The following is a 19,994-nucleotide window of genomic DNA, read 5'->3' as shown; positions in this document are numbered from 1 at the left end:
CACAAATGTCCACAGTGCATGTAATTCACGATTTACTGGTTTTTAGTTACACTTCTGGATAGAGTAATAACTTCTGAAAAATTAATAGCTTAGCTTTCAAACTTCTGTTACAGTAGTAAGTTTACAGATAATGGGCTACATTGAACATCCTCTATACTATATGCTTATTCCATTGGCTGAGATAACACTGACATGATTATTTTACTATTTTCTACTGTTTTGATGACATCACCAGCTGCTCAATACACTACTAAATGCTTGGTCATTCACCTACACAATGGTATCAGAACCATTTCTTAAATGTTCCAATCCAAAGATATTTACATTTAAGTACAGCGCTACTCACAAATTTGTGGTAATCTACTCATGCACTGCATAGTCTAATTTATAGATAATTATAATAAACGTACACATATAATGCACGCACACAAGTTTAAATATAACAAAACATCTATAATTTTATACGCAATTTATTGTTTTAGTGACACGCTTCTATTGCAGCCCTCTGTCTGGCAGTTTCTTTTGCTACATTCTTGTTTAGTTTCTCCAATCTGTCCTATAGAATAGAATAGAATATTATAGAAAGAGTGGCTATAGGCAGTTATAATTATACTGACATGTTGATGAAACTCCCTATACTTAGAAATACTCTCCTGTCAATATCATAAGTTGATTGAGCTATAGGGATGAGTAATTCCTAGTGAAATGTTTGTACAATGGAACCTCGATTATCCGGACACCTTCATTCCAGCAGCAGGTCAGATAATCAAATGGATAAACCACGCCTTGATCCACCCACTTAATAGCCTTCATTGATCGTCTAGGCTAATTATTGGTAGGACGAGTGCATGCCTGCGATTAACAGCAGGGGCAACATGGTTGTCTGCGCATGCACAGAAGTAGCCTCGATTCCACGCCGCGAAGAGAAAGGCGGCCTGGTATACCTTGTATGCGCATGCCTGTGCCTAAACTAATTAACAGCAGGGGCAACATGGTTGTCTGCGCATGCACAGAAGTAGCCTCGATTCCACGCCGCGAAGAGAAAGGCGGCCTGGTATACCTTGTATGCGCATGCGCGAAATAATTGACATCAATTTCATCATACAAATGTGACAAAAGTTACAAAAAGAAATAATTATTATGTGATTAGTGGTAAAAATAATGTTCATGACCACAATATGGTAGCTTTCAGAGACATAGAATAATTATGCTGCATGCAGCAGTGTTGCTTCTTCTAGCTCTGCTTATCAAAGAGGCAGTTCAAGAAGGCCTCCCAGACAGCTAGCTAGCTAGGAAGAGTGGTGATCTTGAGTGAATAACTTCCTGAGTGTTGAGTTAAAGCTTACTAAAAGCTTTCAGGAGTGGATCATTAGCTTCTTTATCTTCAGCAATGACTTCTTGTCGAACATAAACGTAAGATTTAGTAGCAGAACTTAGGCACCTGGTCCATATTACCACAACCTCATCAGGGGATCCACAGGAACACATCATGCCTTTCCTATAACATCTGTAGCATCTGTAGACTTACAGTGTAGGGTGTCGTTAAGTGACTTGGCTTGATACAAAAAAAGGCGTAAGAACTCAGTCATCTTTGCACATGCAATACTTCTATGTAACGGACTACACCTTCAGAATACAATTGGATAATTATACATGTTTATTTTACTGACAGTATCCACAAATACACGGATTACCCCCTTTGCATGCGCATACCAGGCCGCCTTTCTCTTGGCGGCCTGGAATCGAGGCTAGCACAGAAGATAAGCAGGTCTATCTCCATAGTAACAGCTGTAATGCACATCTAAGGGACACGCCTATTTTCTGAATTATTAAAGAAATTGCCAAGCCGGATAATCGATGTTCCAGATAATGGAGGGCCGCATAATCGAGGCTCTACTGTAGTAGCGCTTGATTGGGAAACAATTTGGAGCAGAGGATCTTCTTCGATAATGGGACAAAAGGACAATTCCCCAGCATGACCACTAACGGAGTGTCTGCTACTATTGGAGTACAGTCATGCTTTCATACTATTGCATATAATTATACTACAGTATTTCTTCTAATTACAGTGCCACTCTTACTAATAGAAGCGCCAAGTTCACAAAATTACTCCAATATTGAGCGTTAAATAAATTCTGGAATTATTTTTTGCTGGCGCTTAGGTAATTAAATAACGTGGCCTTTAATCGAGGCTCTACATACAACTGATTTATGATAGCCTCGTGGAAAAAGCTACTACAGTGGAACCTTCATTAACGACCACTTCTAAAGAGCAACAACACGCTATGTAACGGCCAAGAACTCAGGTCCGAATTGAAACTACAATATGACTTCAATGTAAAGCAACCTCTTGGAGCGACTCTCTACTCCATATAACAAGCAGCTTTCTAGTCCCCAACCAGCTTTAGAATGGAAAATAACCTCCCAGAACGAACAGCCACACCCATAATTAGCAGAAAATTATTGCATGTAGCATTATTTTGCACAACCGTGAAACCTAGCTGTAGCTTGTCTCTACATCCTTTTCAAAGCTTGTATGAGCTGAAGAAGCAGTTAGCAAAGCTCCAAGATTTATTTGCAGCAAGAAATGACTCATAGATCATGGCAATCGAAATCTCCCAAGTTCTCTATAATGGCCAAAAGGCTGTTCCCAAATGGAAATTACAGGTTTTTCTTGTTCTATTTATGTGCCACTGGAAAATCATAATTAATTTTTAGTGGCGCTGTAGAAAGACGATAGTCCAATCATTCTCAAAGCTTGGGCAGAACATACCTGTACATTCTGAAGTATGTCATTAACTAGAAGAATTCTTTTTCTAGAGTTGGCCAATTTTTTGACGTATGTGTCCAAGTCAACTGGAACTTTTTGTTTCTCCGACAGTACTCTTAGCTCTGGGCAGGAAAAGAATACAATTATTATATACACTAATCTTGTTGAAAAAGCAAAGTACCTTCCCCTAGAGCATCAATCTTATCTCTCAATTCTGCTTGGCTTTTTCTGTAGCAAATAATACAAAATTAATGATACATGCCACACGGTGGCTGACTTGACACTAGTTAAGTACATGCCCTCGATCAGAAAACAACTGATCTAGTGACAATTAGTTAGATACTGTTTTGGACATAGAAACCCAAAGGCTGTAGTGTTGAGCTGAAGTATAGATGGCTGAACGTAGGCTATATAATTGCTGTAAATGTTCAGTGTTTGGCTGGGGCACCAACCAGCGCAGCATGCCCACAACACACCTGACTTCTGTGATCTTGGAATCTACTTGTTGAACAGCTGGTGACAGGACGCCTAATATTCCTACTGACAACTGCTCCTCTATTGGACCCTCATCTAGTCCTAGGTCAGCCATTACGTACATGTACGTACAGGATCCAGACAATAATCCAGAGGCGTGTCACAAAAGATTTGTTGTAATAATAATAATAAACATGGAAGGTTTCCATAATTATGCTGATTCAGCAAAATTAATATTGCCACTCAAGTTGCTGACTCAGCACTCACATCAATCTTATTTCAGAGAGACCCGTACCCAGCTCCACAATGTAACTCATCTGCACTAGTAGTATAGTACTGAATGGACTAGACTCAAAGATCATCTACATGTACTTGAAAAAGGTAAGAAGAAGAATTTGAAGGCCTCTATTGCATATAGATATGCCATATTGCTGATCATTAGGCCTACAATAATGCTTCTATAAAACTACAGGTACTATACCATGTGTGTGGCTGTTGATTCTGTCAATAATTGCCAGCATGAATTCGTGAGCATCTTCTTGGTTTATACCTAGCTGCGGTGATGCATCAAACCTTCGGTAAATAATAATGCCTAATACATCTTCTAAAAGAGGCCCCCTTCTAATAAGGCACTATTTCTTACCTAGTCTTGAAAACGTAATTATTGGCGGAAGTACGGTAAACAGCTTTTTTGTAATTTTAATAACAATGTCGTTATTACCTTTCAGCTGAGAGTTTCCAAAGCTAGGGGTGAAAGTAGGATACAGCCTTTTAAGTGTGCACAGCATGCATAATTTTTCTCTTCACTTCCCTGACTATGTCCTGTTACAATACATGAAAAACTGAATAGACGCGAGACTAGGTACAAATAAAGATGTAGACGGCGATCATAATTCGAAAGTGCCAAGTCAGCATATGGAAGCCTTCCTGTTACTATCCCAGTTCGAAATTTGTCCGGGGTGGGAGCATAGAATAATTTTTTAGTGTCGAAAATTATTATTATTAATTTTTGGTAGATACGATCCCCCTGGACAAAATTAACTACCCGGTACTCTAGGGTGGTGCAGCAACCTCGGTACGATCAGATCAGAGGAGGTATATATACTCCAATGTCAAAAGGTCACTAATTAAAACATCACGTGGGCTTATGTTTTACATGTAAAACTGAGTTTACCCTCGCACCCCTACATGGGTTTATACACCACCAGCTTCACACAGCAGAAATCAGTTGAGCTATTGCGCCCCAGACGAACCAGCTTGAGAGAAGATCCCAGATTTAATTGAAACCTTTGACCTTTGATTGCATTCTTTGAAACCACAAGATAATTATGGCCTTCTGTAGCTAGGGTATAAATTTTGACGCCCTGGTTTGCTGTACTGGATATAGATCGTATAGCAATTAGCTTTCCAATCAGGCAAATGAACGATCAAGAGCAACAGAAACGGTAGCTGCTATAATCCAAGCAAAGGTCAAAGATGATCATTAAAAGTGACCTTGGCTTACCTCCTCTGCGCATCAGATAATGTGTCAGCTGGGCGGAGCTAGAATGATATTGTAGGTAATGACCGAATTTAAGAACTATACATATACAGGCTATCCTTTTTCTTTTTTATTATAACCGACTGTATTAATCCGTTCAATGAGATAAAATACGAAGGAATATAAAGAAAGAAATAGACGTACAGTTAGGGTAAAGGAGAGCCTGTATCGGGAAGTCGTGTGAGGGTCACAGATCTATTGTTCCTTTCCCTGAAACATCAATCATTAATTTAAACAGTATCGTATGTTACTGACCATGCAACCCCTATTTGAAATAATTATCGCTGACTCAGGTACTCCGTTTACTTTGTGTAGGCTGTGTAAATATCTGGTGTAGTGTTTGGAGCTGTTAGCTCTAACACTAAACAGTTTTTATTCACATATCAGATACGATAACCAATAAGTCTGATGTGTAGTCTCATGAAGCAGCCGCCCGTAATTCCTATGGGAGATCGAGACCTCTCTGGAGAGGTGCGACTGTTCATGAGACCAAGAGTACATACTCCTGATGAGACTAAAAGGAGTGATGGTTATTGTGCCTCGATGCGCATGCGCAAACGAAGTATACGGTAGTGTGTTTGTGTTTAAACTGCTACAGCTGCTCAAGGATCAATGAAGTTCAAGTAAGAGTTTCTATAGGCTTATGACCGTTGGTAGATATATTTAGCACATAAAGATGTCAAACACAAAATACAATAATCGAGGATACAAAATTTAATGTTCTACCCTACGTGCCTAGGATACAACACAGTCTTTACCACCCTGTTTGCTAGGGTAGTCATTGGGTGCCAGTTCTGTTGTTGCTTGTGCCATCGCAAAACTAGACCTCTCATGATCAGAGCTAGGGCAAAAAAGGTAATAATTATTACGAAAGGTTATACCTTAATGTTACTACAGAATAACGGGTAATTTTCGTATGATCACTATACACATTTACGTATTTTAAATATTCGTACAGCCCAGGATAGTGACGTTGAATCTATTGCGGTAGAATAATTCGTATGATGCTCTTCAATACGAAATATACGAAACTTTCCACCGTACAAAAATAACCTGCTATATACGGTATTACATTATGAATATAAACGGGTACTAATTTTTAGCGAATTTGTAATTTACGCTGTCCGCAAGAAATTATGAATACCATATAATTATGCTTGATCAGGAGCCGCGGCCACTAAATGTTTCATTTTGCTGGAAGAGGAGGCTACAATTTGAGAGAGGCCACTGTTCAAGAGCGGCGTTTATTAGCTCCAACAATTTAGTTCTTTTCACCTGCATAAAAACTTGAACTCTGCCATGAGAAAGTCTTTGTGAAACAGTAATAATTAGCTGCTACCTGTACCTAGTAGCTACGTACATGTAGCTAGCTGCTAGTATTAATAAGTTATTGGCTGCCACGTGCAGAAATGCTAGAGTCAAAGTCACTGAGGCTATTACTGTTTTATTTGGCTAGCAAGGGAGGCTACTATTTGAGTGCGGCCTTTATACAAGAGCGGCCTCTGATCGAGCATATACAGTATCACTACACATTTTTTCTTACAAGAATGTGCTAAGCAAGCAAGCTAGCCCTTTTTTCATTTATATTGGCCTACACATCTTTGACAAATATTGTGCTAATGAATTTGCTGCAAATCCGCTAGTACATGTACCCTAAAAACAGAGAAAATACTGAAACTATAATTATACTACGTACCGTATATGCTCGATCAGAGGCCGCTCTTGTATAAAGGCCGCACTCAAATAGTAGCCGCCCTTGCTAGCAAAATGAAACATTTAGTAGCCGCTCTCAAATAGTAGCCTCAGTGAACTTTGACTCTAGCATTTCTGCACGTGGCAGCCAAAAAAATAATTACTAGCAGCTAGCTACATGTACGTAGCTATGAGTAGCAGCTTGTTAGTGCTTCACAAAGACTTTCTCGTGGCAGAGTTCAAGTTTATGCAGGTGAAAACAACTTTTGATGACAAACTAAATTATCTGGAGCTAATAAACGCCGCTCTTGAACAGTGGCCCCTCTTGAATTGTAGCCTCCTCTTCCAGCAAAATGAAACATTTAGTAGCCGCGGCTCCTGATCAAGCATATACGGTACCCGTCTATAATAGTAACTTAAGGTAAGAATCACCTTTTTTGGGCTGAAAGTTTTCTTCTTTCCAATTTATCCCTTTCGTCAATTAGTTCTAACAATTGTCTTAGTAGTTGAGAGTCTTTCTCTTTCTGTTGCTCAGTCTTTTCATTATCTGCACCAAGAAGAACATGCACACATTCATGTTGCTACAGTACGTATTATAGTATTATTATTCACCAGGAATTTCCATGAGAGGTCGTAGCTCTCTGTTGATAAAGAATTGTCTTTTCTCCAAATCTTCTTCCTTCTCTCTATAAAGATTATTGGCACATCAAAAGAAACGCACACTGCAAACTCACATTATACTCAATTCAATCTGACGCTTTATTAGTTCATTCTTCTTATTAAGCAGTCCAAACCATTCTTGCATCAGCTCTTCTTCTTTTTCTTTGTCACCTGAGAATATACAAGCCTATACACGTTCTGTATTCTGAATCAAATGGACATGTACCAGGATAAAGAGGGGGTGGTTTATTTGGTGTGGTATGCAGTTACCGTATATGCTTGATCAGAGGCCGCTTTTATATAAAGGCTGCACTCAAACAGTAGCCTTCCTACAGCTATCTTCAGTGCAATAGAAGCCGCTCTCAAATATATAGTAGCCTCAGTAAACTTTGAGGCTATGTCTCTGCACGTGGCAGCCAATTAATATTGGTATATCTAGCAGTTGTTAGTGTTTTTGAAAGACTTTCTCATGACAGAGTTCGAGTTTGTGCAGGTAAAAATGACTAACTATAAAGGTTGGAATCAGCTGGGGCTAATAAACGCCTCTCTTGAACAATGGCCTCTCTCAAATTGTAGCCTCCTCTGCCAGCAAAATGAAAGAAACGTGTAGTATCCGCGGCCTCTGATCAAGCATATACGGTACTTCATGACAGTCGCCGCACACACAGCCATACGATTCTTCACGCGATTGTTGTTGTCATAATAAATAAATAAATACAAATATTTGGGAAAAACTTAACTCACCATCATCCATAGCTTCTCGGACCTTGAGCTCCATGTTCCCTGCCTTTTCCTCAAGCCCTACCATGATCTCTTTCAGTCCCAACAACTCTGTCTTTACATACTCACTCTGGGTCACCAAAAGGTCCTGCAATAGATTAGCAGCACCATGTACATGTACAGCTAACATAATTACACAAGCTCGACGAGGTCCTACATGTATTATAATTATTATGTACAGCAAATAATAATACCTGACTGAGGTCCTCACTGTGCTGACTCCACGCTGGGCTCTAAACAGTGCAAGCAATTTGTTAATCAACTCCACACAACATAAGTATTGACGTTCTTCAGCACATGTCAATTAATTTTAAAGGACAACCTCTTACGGTACATTTATATTACGTATGTGTCCATATTGTTTACTTACTGACAGTGAGGTAACCACAGGTGTGACCCTAGGAATCTGTTTGCTCATGGAAGGTATTTCACTTCGATCATCCTGAGACCCAGAGAGCTCATTCATTTCGCCTTCAACAGGTCGTGGTGCAGAGTCTATTTCATTCTTTTGTTCTTCAAACCTTTTTGCCTTTGCTGCTGCTAGTTTGGCTTCCTCTTGTCTCACTCTTTTTTCCTCCTCACGCCTTTTCTGCTCTTGCAGTCTAACTAAAGTCTGTGATGGTTGGGCCGAGACTGGCCTGACAGCTGGTAACTGCCTCTTCTTGTTGGTCTTTGAATGGTCTGCACTATTAGGTCTGGCTGATACTATGGAGGATAACCTCTTGTTCTTGATACCAGTGTCAGGGGGTTGACTGTTTATGCTGCTAGCGGAATTTCGTCGTTCGAGAGAGTTTACATTTAGAGAAGAGGCTTGAGCCAATAAATTGCTGTCAGACACTCTTGTTTTTAGTGCTTTCTTTGTGATCTCTTGTTCACTGTCTCCCTCATCATTAGCTTCAGAATCTTTTACCACATCACTATTATCACCAGACTTTTCAGAGTTGAGCAAGTCTGGAGTAGGTACATTCTGCACTAGAGATATGATGCCGATTGAGCCAGTGGAGTGATGACGCTTCATAGATGGACTGTTGTCAACGACACTCAGAGAAGAGGCACTACCATCAGAAGATAAGTATTCCTCATTTTGAGGAAGGCTAGCCTTTCTAGAGCCTACTGGACTGTTGAAAGCTTCCGTTAACATTTGAATTGCCTGTTGTCTATACTTGGAGTCCTGCAAAACAATAATGAACAAGTAAATCATTTAACACTCTGGTAGCTACGCCTGACAAAGTGTGGTGTTAACCCAAATCCTTTTCCTAGTGACACACATAAGTGCATATAAAACACCAAACGTGCTGAATAAGCCTAATCACGACAGTCTACTATAGCCCTGTAACTAAAATTATGCCGTACATCTATAATATAAGAATGCACAATAAACTGTGTACTGATATTAAATTATTATGCATTATAGTTTTGAGACAATCTCACAGTAGATGGGGAACTTCCAGTGTTAATTCGATCAGTTGAAGTAGTATTTATTTTGATTCTGTGTTTTTTTAACATTTCTTGAGCCTGTCTCCTCCTCTCTTCTCTCTGTAGATTTATTGCAACTATAATTATATAGACAACTTCGTCTGCATGGTTAATTGTAGACATGCAGTTATAATTATAAAATACTTGTGTGTACAGGATCGAAGATACAATATCATGTACGTCCTTCCCAATCATGTTCACCTTCGCTATCTGCTCTCTTGACTCGGCGTCCACCGGAGGGGAGGGCAATTTTCGACCTCGCCCAGTCGTAGAGATCTTTAAAAGCACACACATGTTAATGACAGCATAGCTATATATACAAAATAAACATGCATGCATGCATACCTCTTTTGGATCTTTCGGAGATAAGTTTGCCTTACAAAGTGGTTTTGGATCTAAAGGCAAATCCGGGTACCTGCACCACGAAAATTAGATATAATATTGATAAAACAAAAATGCACTGAACCTTGATTGTTCATCATCATCACCAGCAGGGAATGATGAAGTTGTTTCAGTGGATAATGACTCTGATGATTCAGTCTCACAAGGATTCTCATATTCAACAACCCTATCTTCACACTTTTCTTGTACATCCACAACACGTTCATTATTCTTTGGAGATGCAGCAGTGACTTCTTTGTGACTGACTTGGTTTGCTAATTTGCTCTCACTATCTGATTCATAGTCACGCACCAACAGATCCAACTGGAGCTTAACTTTAGACGCTGGGCTTACCGATATCTCCTGATGCAACTCTCCACTTCTTGTTGGAATTTTAATGTCGTATTCCTCAGAGGAACCTTTGCTACTATCTGGCTTATGGTTGGAGGTGACATCAGCTAAACTGTTACTGCTGGAGTGGCGTGAATAGAAATTGACCTTGTCCGTAGAGGGTGGTGGTGAGACAGGAGAGAGCTTCCCGGAAAACATTTCTGGGATTTTTGAGATATCAAACGGAGATTGGGCCCTCTCAGGATCTGAATATAATTGTACATGCAGTAAAGATGTTATGTTCAGCCAATTATAATGCAGACTAATTACCAGAGGGGCTATTTCCTGTATTGTTTCCAGCCTTAGCTACTGCTGACTGTGTGGCCCGAGTGAAATACTGATGAAGCTGGTAAACAAATGAGGTCACTGCGAGCTTGTCAGGTACGGTGGTGGTTACCATCATATTTGGAGTCAAAGGACACGCAACACCAAGACTATGAGCGAGCTCAAATGCTTGTCTGTTGTTCTCTTTTATACTAGTCGGAGACAGCATGTCGAAGTCTCTGTAAGGGAGATAACATTTTTCGTGGTAATGGTAGCCTTGCCACACCGCCCACTTTTTGTGGTGAAAGGAAAAGGAAGAGGACCTATCTGATATCATGCACTGTCAGCAGTTATACGGATAACAATGTAAATGATTAGTAAAACAATGACGCCAAAACAGACGGAACTGGATCGGGGGTAATCAGTATTCTAGTATATAACAGCAACTTCGTTGTATGCATAGTTCAGGCCAATACCCCTGATAGCTATACTCTTAGCAATGCCAACAAAAAACTGCAACAGCGTGATGACTATCATCTGAATAGAGTGAAAGCTGACACTAGTTAACCTGGCAGTCAAAAGTTTCCAATTGCTAGAACGAAACAATGCTGCAAACTTACACTGTAATCTTTTTTCAAACAGATATCAAGTTCTATCAGTGTTGCGTCAATGTGTTACGTATATTTCCTGTTAATTAGTTTGTCCATTTTGAAGAGTTAAGGATCGTACATAAAACATGTACTGACTTACGGTATTAGGTCTGGTCGGTGGTAGTGGAAAATGGCCAAAAATCCCATACCATTCCTCCATGAAGTGGTCATATTAGAGATCTTTACGGACGGAATGTCTTTAGTCACATCACGAGCCCAGTCTACAAACAAGTATAAAGGAGCCATTCATAGTAAAATAGTAATAGCCTGGCTAGAGAGAGGACAGCAGAGTGACGAAAACATTTGCTTTCCCCTCCTTAGCTTAGTTCTTTGCACATTAATGAGCTAGACAATAGTGAGAACATTACAAGGAACTTACCTAATAGCTGATCCGTACTCAAAACATGTTCAGGGAGCTACAAGTGTGTGAAGTTAAAATAAATAAATTGAAAAATTTAACTAATTAATTAACGTACCATAGCAGGAGAAACTGATCGACCTCCAGTCCTGTGTGTAGAAAACTATATAGCATACATTTTTATAAGATAGTGTGTGAGCTAGGCCATAACGCTATGTACTTGCATCAGAATACTCTTAAATGTAGTGCACCAACATATTTGGTACAACAACCCCTCTCTCCTCTGTAATGGCCATCAGGGTTTCATCTAGTGGGGGGGGGGGCAGCCCCCCAAAATGTTGTAGAATAACATCATGACATTAGCATGTGCAATCTACGTAACACACTAACATGTAATAGAGGTGTGGTTAACAAGTGGCTAACCATTTTGGCAAACCTCCCCCCCCCAAACTTTTAATCCTAGATGAAACCCTGGCCATCCTCTTTTGGTCGATGAATACCGCAAGTATACTGGTTAACAAAATCCTATAAGCACCCCGGTACTGTGTTTTGATTCGGTCCTAGAGTGTTAAAATGGGTGGATCTGCAAGAGGTTAACGTTCACATGGCTGCTGCTTCTGTACAGCTTTACAGCTCCGTTCTCACTCTTGTAGCTAATAATAATTATAGCTACCAAAACTAGGAATGACTCGAAAAAGAAGCCTTATAGATTGCAAATCCACAAATCGAAAGAGAATGTGGCTAGAAGACTGTTGGTTTTTGTCACATTGCAACCGTTGAGCAGTTACAGCTAGAATACACACACACACAGTCAGCTTTATGTATCCTTGTGTAGCTACGCCTCAAGGCATAATACGATTGCAGTGTTATAATAAATCAAACAACTTGATAATTAAGGGAACATTCCACTGTAGCTGCCATCGATACCCACTGACACCACCAGCCTTCTTGTGCACAGATATTCGAGTATCAAAACACTTTCGTTGCAAGGTATAACGAGTGTTGCAAGCGTGCGCTTGCTAATGCCTCTCGCCATGTTATGCTTTCGCTCAAAAAGTATTAGTGTTATAGTAGTTTCTATAGTAGTTTCTATAATGAAATTAAAGTTAGCTTCTCTATATAAAGTCACTGAGAAGAAAATGCTTGTTTACATGCATCTATTGTTGTTATTTATTGTATTATGTGGCTTACCAGGACCTCAAGAAAGAAGAAAATTGTAGTTCAGTGTATATAATATCTAAGAAGAAAAGACTTGTGTACATGCATATTGTTATCTATATTGTTATATGGTAGTGTTTTGTGGCTTACCAGGCCCTCAAGAAAAAGATGATTCTGCCAGGAGGATCTGGATATCTGGATCTTGGATATTATTTTCTTACACATGGGGAATGAGCGCGCATGCGCATTACATCCACAGGAATAATTAAAGGGTGTGTCCAAAGAGATCAATTTCACAAATGGCTACTGCTAGCTAGCTGTTTTAACAGATATTTTCTGAGTATTGTAGCTAACAAAAAGCTAGTGGTTTCGTGCAAGGCTAACTCATAATTATGTTGAATAGAAAGTTTGTGTGGACAGGTGATGCTATGAAAGATTCTGAAGAGACTGCAACAGCCTTCAATGTGAGTCGAACTAGCCATAACTCGAGAAAGAAGCTTTAGTTTGCTAATACACGAATCAAAATCCAAGAGAACATGGCTAGAAGCCTATAGAAGCTGTTAGTTTTTGTCGCATTGCAACCGCTGAGCAGTTACTGCTGGAATACACACACACACAGTCAGCTTTACCGTATCCCTCGTACGGCTACGCCTCGAGGCATAACTACCATACGCATGCAATTAATAAATTAAAGCTTCAATCCTTACATAATATGGAGCATTCATTGCCATTAAAGAACTCACCAGTAATACTCCTCGTCATCTTCGTCTTCCAGGAAGCCAATGTTGGAGAGGTTTGACACACTCATCATGCTGGCAATGCTCATCATGTCAACATCCCTACAAACAAGATTTGTTTATTCCATGAAAGACACATGGAATTTCAAATTTGAAACTTTTGGCCAGTGTGAAATGCTAATCCACAAATTTATAATTATAGGCTCACGTTGCCTTTCCCTCCTTTAGAAACATGGAGGAGAGAGAAACCTGAAGTATGACAGACTTGATCTTTCGTGAGACAGGCTTTAACCGCAGAGTTAGGTCAGTTTCAAATGGCATGGAGGAAGCATAGCGGACCATGTTGATGGATGTTGTAGCCAAAACTTTGCGCTTTCCTGCTTGATCCACCTGAGGAGAAAAGCGAACATACACAAATCCCTAGCCACAAGAGGCAACATTTTCTGAACTCACATCAATTACAGCAAACTCCCATTCTTTACTTTCATATGATTTGTCTTTAGGCCCCTGCATGAAATATAAAAATAATGAGTGGCCGCATTTCAGGACGAGTTTTGTGCAGTAAACGTCTAGCTAGCAATCCGTGCCAAATCAAATGGCCGGTATATCGAGGTGGCCGTACTCTAGAGAACTGAGTTCCCCAGAATTTGGTTCGTTCTAGTAAATCCTTTCGTATGGTCAAGTGTCATGCAGGCTGTCTGTGAATTTATTACTTCGTGGGAGTGTTATATTCCTTGCCCTTTTAGAGCTCTGTAGCTACATGTACATGTACCTCTAGGTATCATTGAATAGTTTTAGGTTTAGAAGGCATGAAAGTGCCTATCAAGTCCAATTTTAGGCCACACCCAAATAGCTTGTGCGTTCTAATTAGAAAATAATTAGGCAGCTAGCTGTCTTCCAGTAGGAAATAACGAGTGGCCGCATTTCAGGGCGAGTTTTGAGCAGTAAACATCTAGCTAACAATCCATGCCGAACCAATGGCCAGTATATCAAGGTGGCCATACTTCATAGAGCCAGAATAGCGAGAGTCTACTGTATTGCATGGGTGCATCATTGATATTTAACGTTATTATCCACACTCAAAGAAAGGCTGTAGAAGAAGAAACGCTGTATTCTTTCAGTTACTTCTGGAGTGAAGATGTGACCCACAAAAAAATGAAAGGGAAGTCTCATTTTAATACCGCCGGTTCCTAACACGAAGCAACATACGTGCATGTTACATGCATACTTTTTTGCATAGGGACTGCAATAGCGCTCCAAAGTTCAACATGCAGGTCTTCATTTCAGATGCTATATATTAATAATGAAAGCACTATAGGTGCTGATGCCTCGGTGGAGATGCCATATATACATAACATAAAGCTACTTATAGCTTTTATACACACATGATGAACATTTTTGTATTTGCTGCATGCAAACTCAAAGAGTGGGTAATGATCGACCATGATTGTTGCTAAACGATCGATTCCAAAAGTTCAAGTCTAAAATTGAATGGCTGCATCAGCAGAGCCTTGCAGCTCTCTTCTCACTCTTGCAGCTACCAATAGCCAGCATTCTAGTGCAGAGCTAACTACTAAGTAGAGTAGCAACACTCGGTGAACAAGTTTTGCTATGCACTCTTCTGAAAAGGCTGCTATGCCATTCAAGTAAGCAAAAGTAAGCATAACTCGAGTTACTTCGCAAATCCACGAACTAGAATCCAAGAAAACATGACTATAGAAGCCTATAGAAACTCTTAGTAATCCTTGAGCAGCTGTAGCAGTCGATCGACAGACAGACAGACAGACAGACACAAACAAACACACTACCGTACAGATCGCTTGTGCATGCGCAGACAAAGAATACAAATTCATAGTATTGAAGTCATAGAGCTATATATCTAGCTAGCTAGAGACAGAGCAGTAGCTTTTCACCAAGGTTAGTTTTAGATGGGCGTGGCCTGCCCATATACATTGTACATGTATGCTAGTGTCAGCTTTCACTCCGTTCAGATGATTGTCATCCAAACTATTGCGCTGTGAGTCTTTTGTTAGCATAACAGGCTAAGGGTAGCTATATCCTGCGTTAACCAGTATTAATTTTGGCTAATGGTTAGCGCATGCGCAAGCAGTCGATACCAGGGAAATCTCTGAGAAGATGTGGGCGTGAAGTCGAGGCTACTGTGTAGCATTCAATCATGGTGGGCGTAATCTCGGTAGAATATGTTAATTGTTAGTGGTTGCTATTGGAGAGTGGTATGGCCATATGGACGAACAAATGCTAACCTTGTACAATGTGACAGTTATCTCAATGTTCTCAGGGTCAGGCCAGATCACCACGCCCCTCATTTTGTTGTCAGGTGATGGTTGCCATGGTCGAACCTGTAATGTAAGTGGTAGAATGGTTACAAATCACTTTGTATACCTATAGCTTTAAGCCAAGAATATGTCCTATACTAAGACTAAAAACTATAATTAAGCGCGCGTACATGTCTAATGGTAGCGGCCTATAGCCAATAGTGTGCCCTATACTAGCTAAGACTGGAAAATGCAATTCATATAACTACACGTATATACATGCAGGGCTCGTGCTAATGCAAAATGTCAGCCCAATTAATGTTTTGATCTGACAACATGCAATTTCGTTCAGACATGCATTAAATTAGATATAGGTGGCGTACACACACACAATGTCATTGGTTCTTGTGCATGAGGCGATCTCTGAAGTAGGACGCTCGAAGATTTGACCCACCAGTCAAAGAGAGAGAGAGAGAGAGACACTGAAAAATTGATCTTCACAATGTGATCCAAGTGTGTCACAGTAGTGTCCTATAAAAGAGCGGCTCCTTTAAGGGCCACAAATATATATATTATTTGTACCGTAATGTGCTGACCACAGCCAATGTACCCTAGGGTACATGAATGTACACCCTAGCAGGGTACATGGAGTATCCTGAGAGTTTCAATGGATATTCCTTAGTGTCAGAGCACATTATGGTACAAATAATACATATTTGTATATATGTCTGTAACGGATGTGGGTTGGGCTTCCCCCGGGGCCGCTATAAGGCAATCAAGAAGCAAACAATGCACTTGCCTAGATGGGCGTGGCCTCCTCGTACTGCAACTCTGCTAGCCAGTGCAACTTATCTGCTCACAGGGGCTAGCTGTCTCTATATAGCTCTCTGTGCATCAAACACAAGGGAGGGACAGAAGAGCCAGAGCTAGGCGACAGCAGGCAGATCAGCAGAGGTCAGCTCATATTATATTGGAGGTATCACAAAGTAGATCTATACTGAAATAGTGTCATGCCTGACATGACGTTTTTATTTTAGTGTAGTTCTTACTGTACAGAGAGAAACATAAACTAACGCATATAACTAGCCCCACCCACAAGCTGGGCTTCAATTGAAGCAAATGATAGCTATGAGCTAGCTGCTGCTGCGCCACTCTACCACTCTTTAGGGATAACCCTAGCTGCTGTCATACTAAATTATTGTAAAGTAATAACCTGCAGTATACCTTTTTACCTATAGGTACAACTTCCACGCTAATAAAAATAGTACTTTATTACCTTAGTGATGAGCCTCCTACCCTTGCGCGTCCAAGACACACAAACTGCAGATGGATGCCTGAATAAAGAAAAATTTTTCATGCATCCATTCAGCAAAATCGCAGCACTTTACAGTAATGGAGCAACTTATATTTGCACCTATTTCAAGCTGTAAATTATTCAAAAACCATAATGCTGGAAACTGACAGAATGAAAAATGCCAAAGCTACATAACATAATGCTACTATAAGCTAGCTTTTATACACATAATTATTGATCATGATGAACATTTTTAATTTTACTGCATGCGAAATCCAGGGAAACTCGAAGAGTGGGTAATGATCAACGATAATTGTTATTAAAAACGATCGATGCCAAAAGTTCAAGTCTACAATTAATGGCTGCAATTAAGTCAGCAGAGCCTTGCAGCTCTTTTCGCCTACCAATAGCTAGCATTCTAGTGCAGAGCTAACTACTAAGTAGAGTAGCAATACTCGGTAAACAAGTTTGGCTACGTGCTCTTCTGAAAAGGCTGCAATGGCATTCCAAGTATTTAAGCAAAACTCATAACTCGAGAATGAAGCATTATTTTGCAAATCCACGTATTAAAATCCAAAGAAAACATGACTAGAAGCCTACAGAAACTCTTAATTACACTTCATTGATCCTTGTGCAGCTGTAACTTTTTAACATTTGCATTTCATTTACATGGATAAAGTAATGAAGAGGAGAATGGAAAGTCGTCCAAGTTCGAAAATAGACAAACACTTGGATGTTGTGGCTGTGATGCAGGGTGACACAGAACAATGGATAGGTGTTTTCTGCGTTCAATTATTAATGGGTCATCCTATTATACGGTATGTAAGTCTGACTGCTGTCAAGCAATAACAATTATCTTATCCATTATATCCCCTAGCGTTACCTCTTTGCTGGGGGGAGAGCCTCACTGTCTGGTGCCATGCACTTAGTTGGGCGTGGCCCGACCTTCCGTTAAGACGGGAGGTCAGGTTGCAAGCTTGTTTTGCCGCATATTAGCCGAGTTACATAATGCAGCAGAACAAATCCCAGATAAGCTTGCAACCCGACCTCCCGTTGGGCCACGCCATAATGCGGCAGAACAAATCCCAGATAAGCTTGCAACCTGAACTCCCGTCCTAATGGAAGGTCGGGCCACGCATTATGTAGTAAAATTCTAAGGCACATTTTAAGCGCATACATGCATGGGCACTGATGAGCAACTAACAAAATGGGCCTACTGTGCCTTTGACTACATAATAATTATAGTAAAGTTAATGCTTGGCCTTAGATGCCACATTTTACCTGCTATACGGTACATGTTGTCTTTGGCTTACCATTTATCTCGTAAGCATTCAATGACTACTGATTGGTACGTGGCTGAGTACTGGAACTTAGTGGCTCTTTTGCCAACCCTCTGGATTTTGCGTAACATCCGTACTTAGAATATCTGTATAAGATTGAGTGGAAAACAAAATAATTCAAGACAAATAAGTGAATGATTATTCATGCTTCACATGTACCAAAACCAGTCTCATAAATCAGCCACACCTCCCAGAGGAGGGTGACCGTGTATACTTTGCGGTTAAACAATAATTGTAGTTGGTGCAGCCGCATGTGATATTAAACTCGCGGTTATAAAATAATGTTTGCAGTACATGCTTAATCCGCGAAAACCACAAACATTTACCCAATCGAAATATACCCGCGCTCTATACGGTATGCGAACTTTGCGACAACAGGTAATTTTGTGGGGTAAAAAATTCATTCAACTCGAAAACGGTGATTTTCAGTTTCTTCCATCAACTGTATGCGTTGAGCTGTACCACCTTTAATTAGTATCCCACAAGAAATGTACTAGTCCAAATTTAATCAACGCTGCGTGTGTTTAGTAAATTGAGTTTGAACTATACTCTCTTCAGTGCTTCTCCTGCTAACATGCCTGCACCTTATTATTCAGAGAAATTACTGTATAGCGCGAAATTTTTCGAGGCACTTATACTTCGTGGATTGGCCTCTAAAAGCCATTTTGTTACACAATGTTCGCGGAATGACTGCTTACCGGAAGCCACGCCTTTAAATCTTTGCATGTTATAGCAGGTAATTCTAATTAAAGAAAAATTTCGCGGACTTAATTTTCGTGTAAACCACATCACACACTTAGAGTCACCGCCTACTGCTACTCTGAGTATGACAGCTGTTCTGCAAACCACTGTACACATAATATTAAAGTGCGCTTGCAAGGGATTGTCCCCTAAAAAGATATTAATTTTGCATGCTCTGAGATTGATTGGTGTATTGTGTACAATTAAAAGCTTGATTCCGAGCTTGGGAAAAAGCAAGCATGCAGTGTTAAATAAAGGGGGGCCTGGTTCCTACACCACTGGACAGTACTGAATGTATGCACCGAATTTGAGTAACCACTTACTAAAATAGTACATTGTGGTTTCATGCTTGTGTTCATGTGTCGCAAAATTGCTTAAAACTGCTGTATATACCATCAATGTACCATGTGATCGGGTTAGACCAAGACCTGGTGCTTGCAACTTACTTTGAGTCCAGGCTGCGCTTTAGAAAAGCGTCTGGTCAAGTTCCTATGTGAAACTCACGCAAAAGTTCAGGTATTGGTAATTAACCACACACGACGTGCACGCCCAGCCATGAAATACTTATTGATTACAATCTAGACTTAATTATATTCATGGGTGATCGTGGGCGTGCACGTCCTAATTCCAATTTCTGGACTTTTGCACGTCTTTTATACAGCGCAGCCTGGACCCGAGACTTTTGGATAGTTTTTCTGGGAGGCCTCGGGTCCAGGCCGTGCATTTTAAGGAAAAGAATGCCTGATCAAGTTTCTATGTAGGTTTCGTTGTATGGCCGGGGAACGGAACAAGAGGATCAATTATTATGCACGTGTAACTTTATAATTTATTATGTATTTATATCTACGATCTGAACATCTACTCACCCACCTTTTTTAGTTGTAGATCTATTAATGATTCATGTGATACATGCATGTAGACAGTAAGAACCGAGTTATGATGCACACATGTTGTATCAAGAGAAGAGTTGTGGTCATTATTATACCTATCATTGCGTCATTGCAAAACACGTC

General features: G+C 40.2%; 2 protein-coding genes across 5 annotated transcripts; both read right to left on the bottom strand.

Annotated features, from left to right (window-relative positions):
• Window positions 1-381: 381 nt before the first annotated feature.
• On the bottom strand, window positions 382-3,438 carry LOC135342346 (SNARE-associated protein Snapin-like). Its single transcript, XM_064539069.1, has 4 exons — window positions 3,247-3,438; window positions 2,952-2,998; window positions 2,774-2,892; window positions 382-556 (listed from the first exon to the last, which is right to left on the bottom strand). Exons 1-4 carry the CDS (start codon window positions 3,366-3,368, stop codon window positions 479-481), a joined length of 366 nt encoding a protein of 121 aa, XP_064395139.1. The 5' UTR covers window positions 3,369-3,438; the 3' UTR covers window positions 382-478.
• LOC135342336 (EH domain-binding protein 1-like) lies at window positions 3,247-19,989 on the bottom strand. 4 transcript variants are annotated; one of them, XM_064539042.1, is made up of 23 exons: window positions 19,852-19,954; window positions 19,428-19,470; window positions 18,214-18,326; window positions 16,883-16,940; window positions 15,595-15,690; window positions 13,784-13,837; window positions 13,539-13,720; window positions 13,337-13,432; window positions 11,554-11,584; window positions 11,457-11,493; window positions 11,178-11,298; window positions 10,434-10,666; window positions 9,859-10,369; window positions 9,738-9,807; window positions 9,594-9,668; window positions 9,348-9,452; window positions 8,287-9,087; window positions 8,111-8,149; window positions 7,881-8,004; window positions 7,211-7,307; window positions 7,089-7,162; window positions 6,909-7,023; window positions 3,247-5,625 (listed from the first exon to the last, which is right to left on the bottom strand). In XM_064539042.1, exons 3-23 carry the CDS (start codon window positions 18,309-18,311, stop codon window positions 5,520-5,522), a joined length of 3,123 nt encoding a protein of 1,040 aa, XP_064395112.1. In that variant the 5' UTR covers window positions 18,312-18,326; window positions 19,428-19,470; window positions 19,852-19,954; the 3' UTR covers window positions 3,247-5,519. The 4 variants fall into 4 exon arrangements, with proteins under 4 accessions (XP_064395112.1, XP_064395111.1, XP_064395113.1 ...); XM_064539041.1 differs by lacking the exon at window positions 19,428-19,470 and having other exon boundaries at window positions 19,852-19,989; XM_064539043.1 differs by lacking the exons at window positions 16,883-16,940; window positions 18,214-18,326; window positions 19,428-19,470; window positions 19,852-19,954 and adding an exon at window positions 15,998-16,153.
• Window positions 19,990-19,994: the final 5 nt, after the last annotated feature.

The sequence above is a fragment of the Halichondria panicea genome, chromosome 10 (genome assembly GCF_963675165.1).
Source record: "Halichondria panicea chromosome 10, odHalPani1.1, whole genome shotgun sequence".
Lineage (NCBI taxonomy): Eukaryota > Metazoa > Porifera > Demospongiae > Suberitida > Halichondriidae > Halichondria > Halichondria panicea.
Note: the sequence above shows the minus strand (reverse complement) of the source record. Positions and strands in the feature narration are given on the sequence as shown.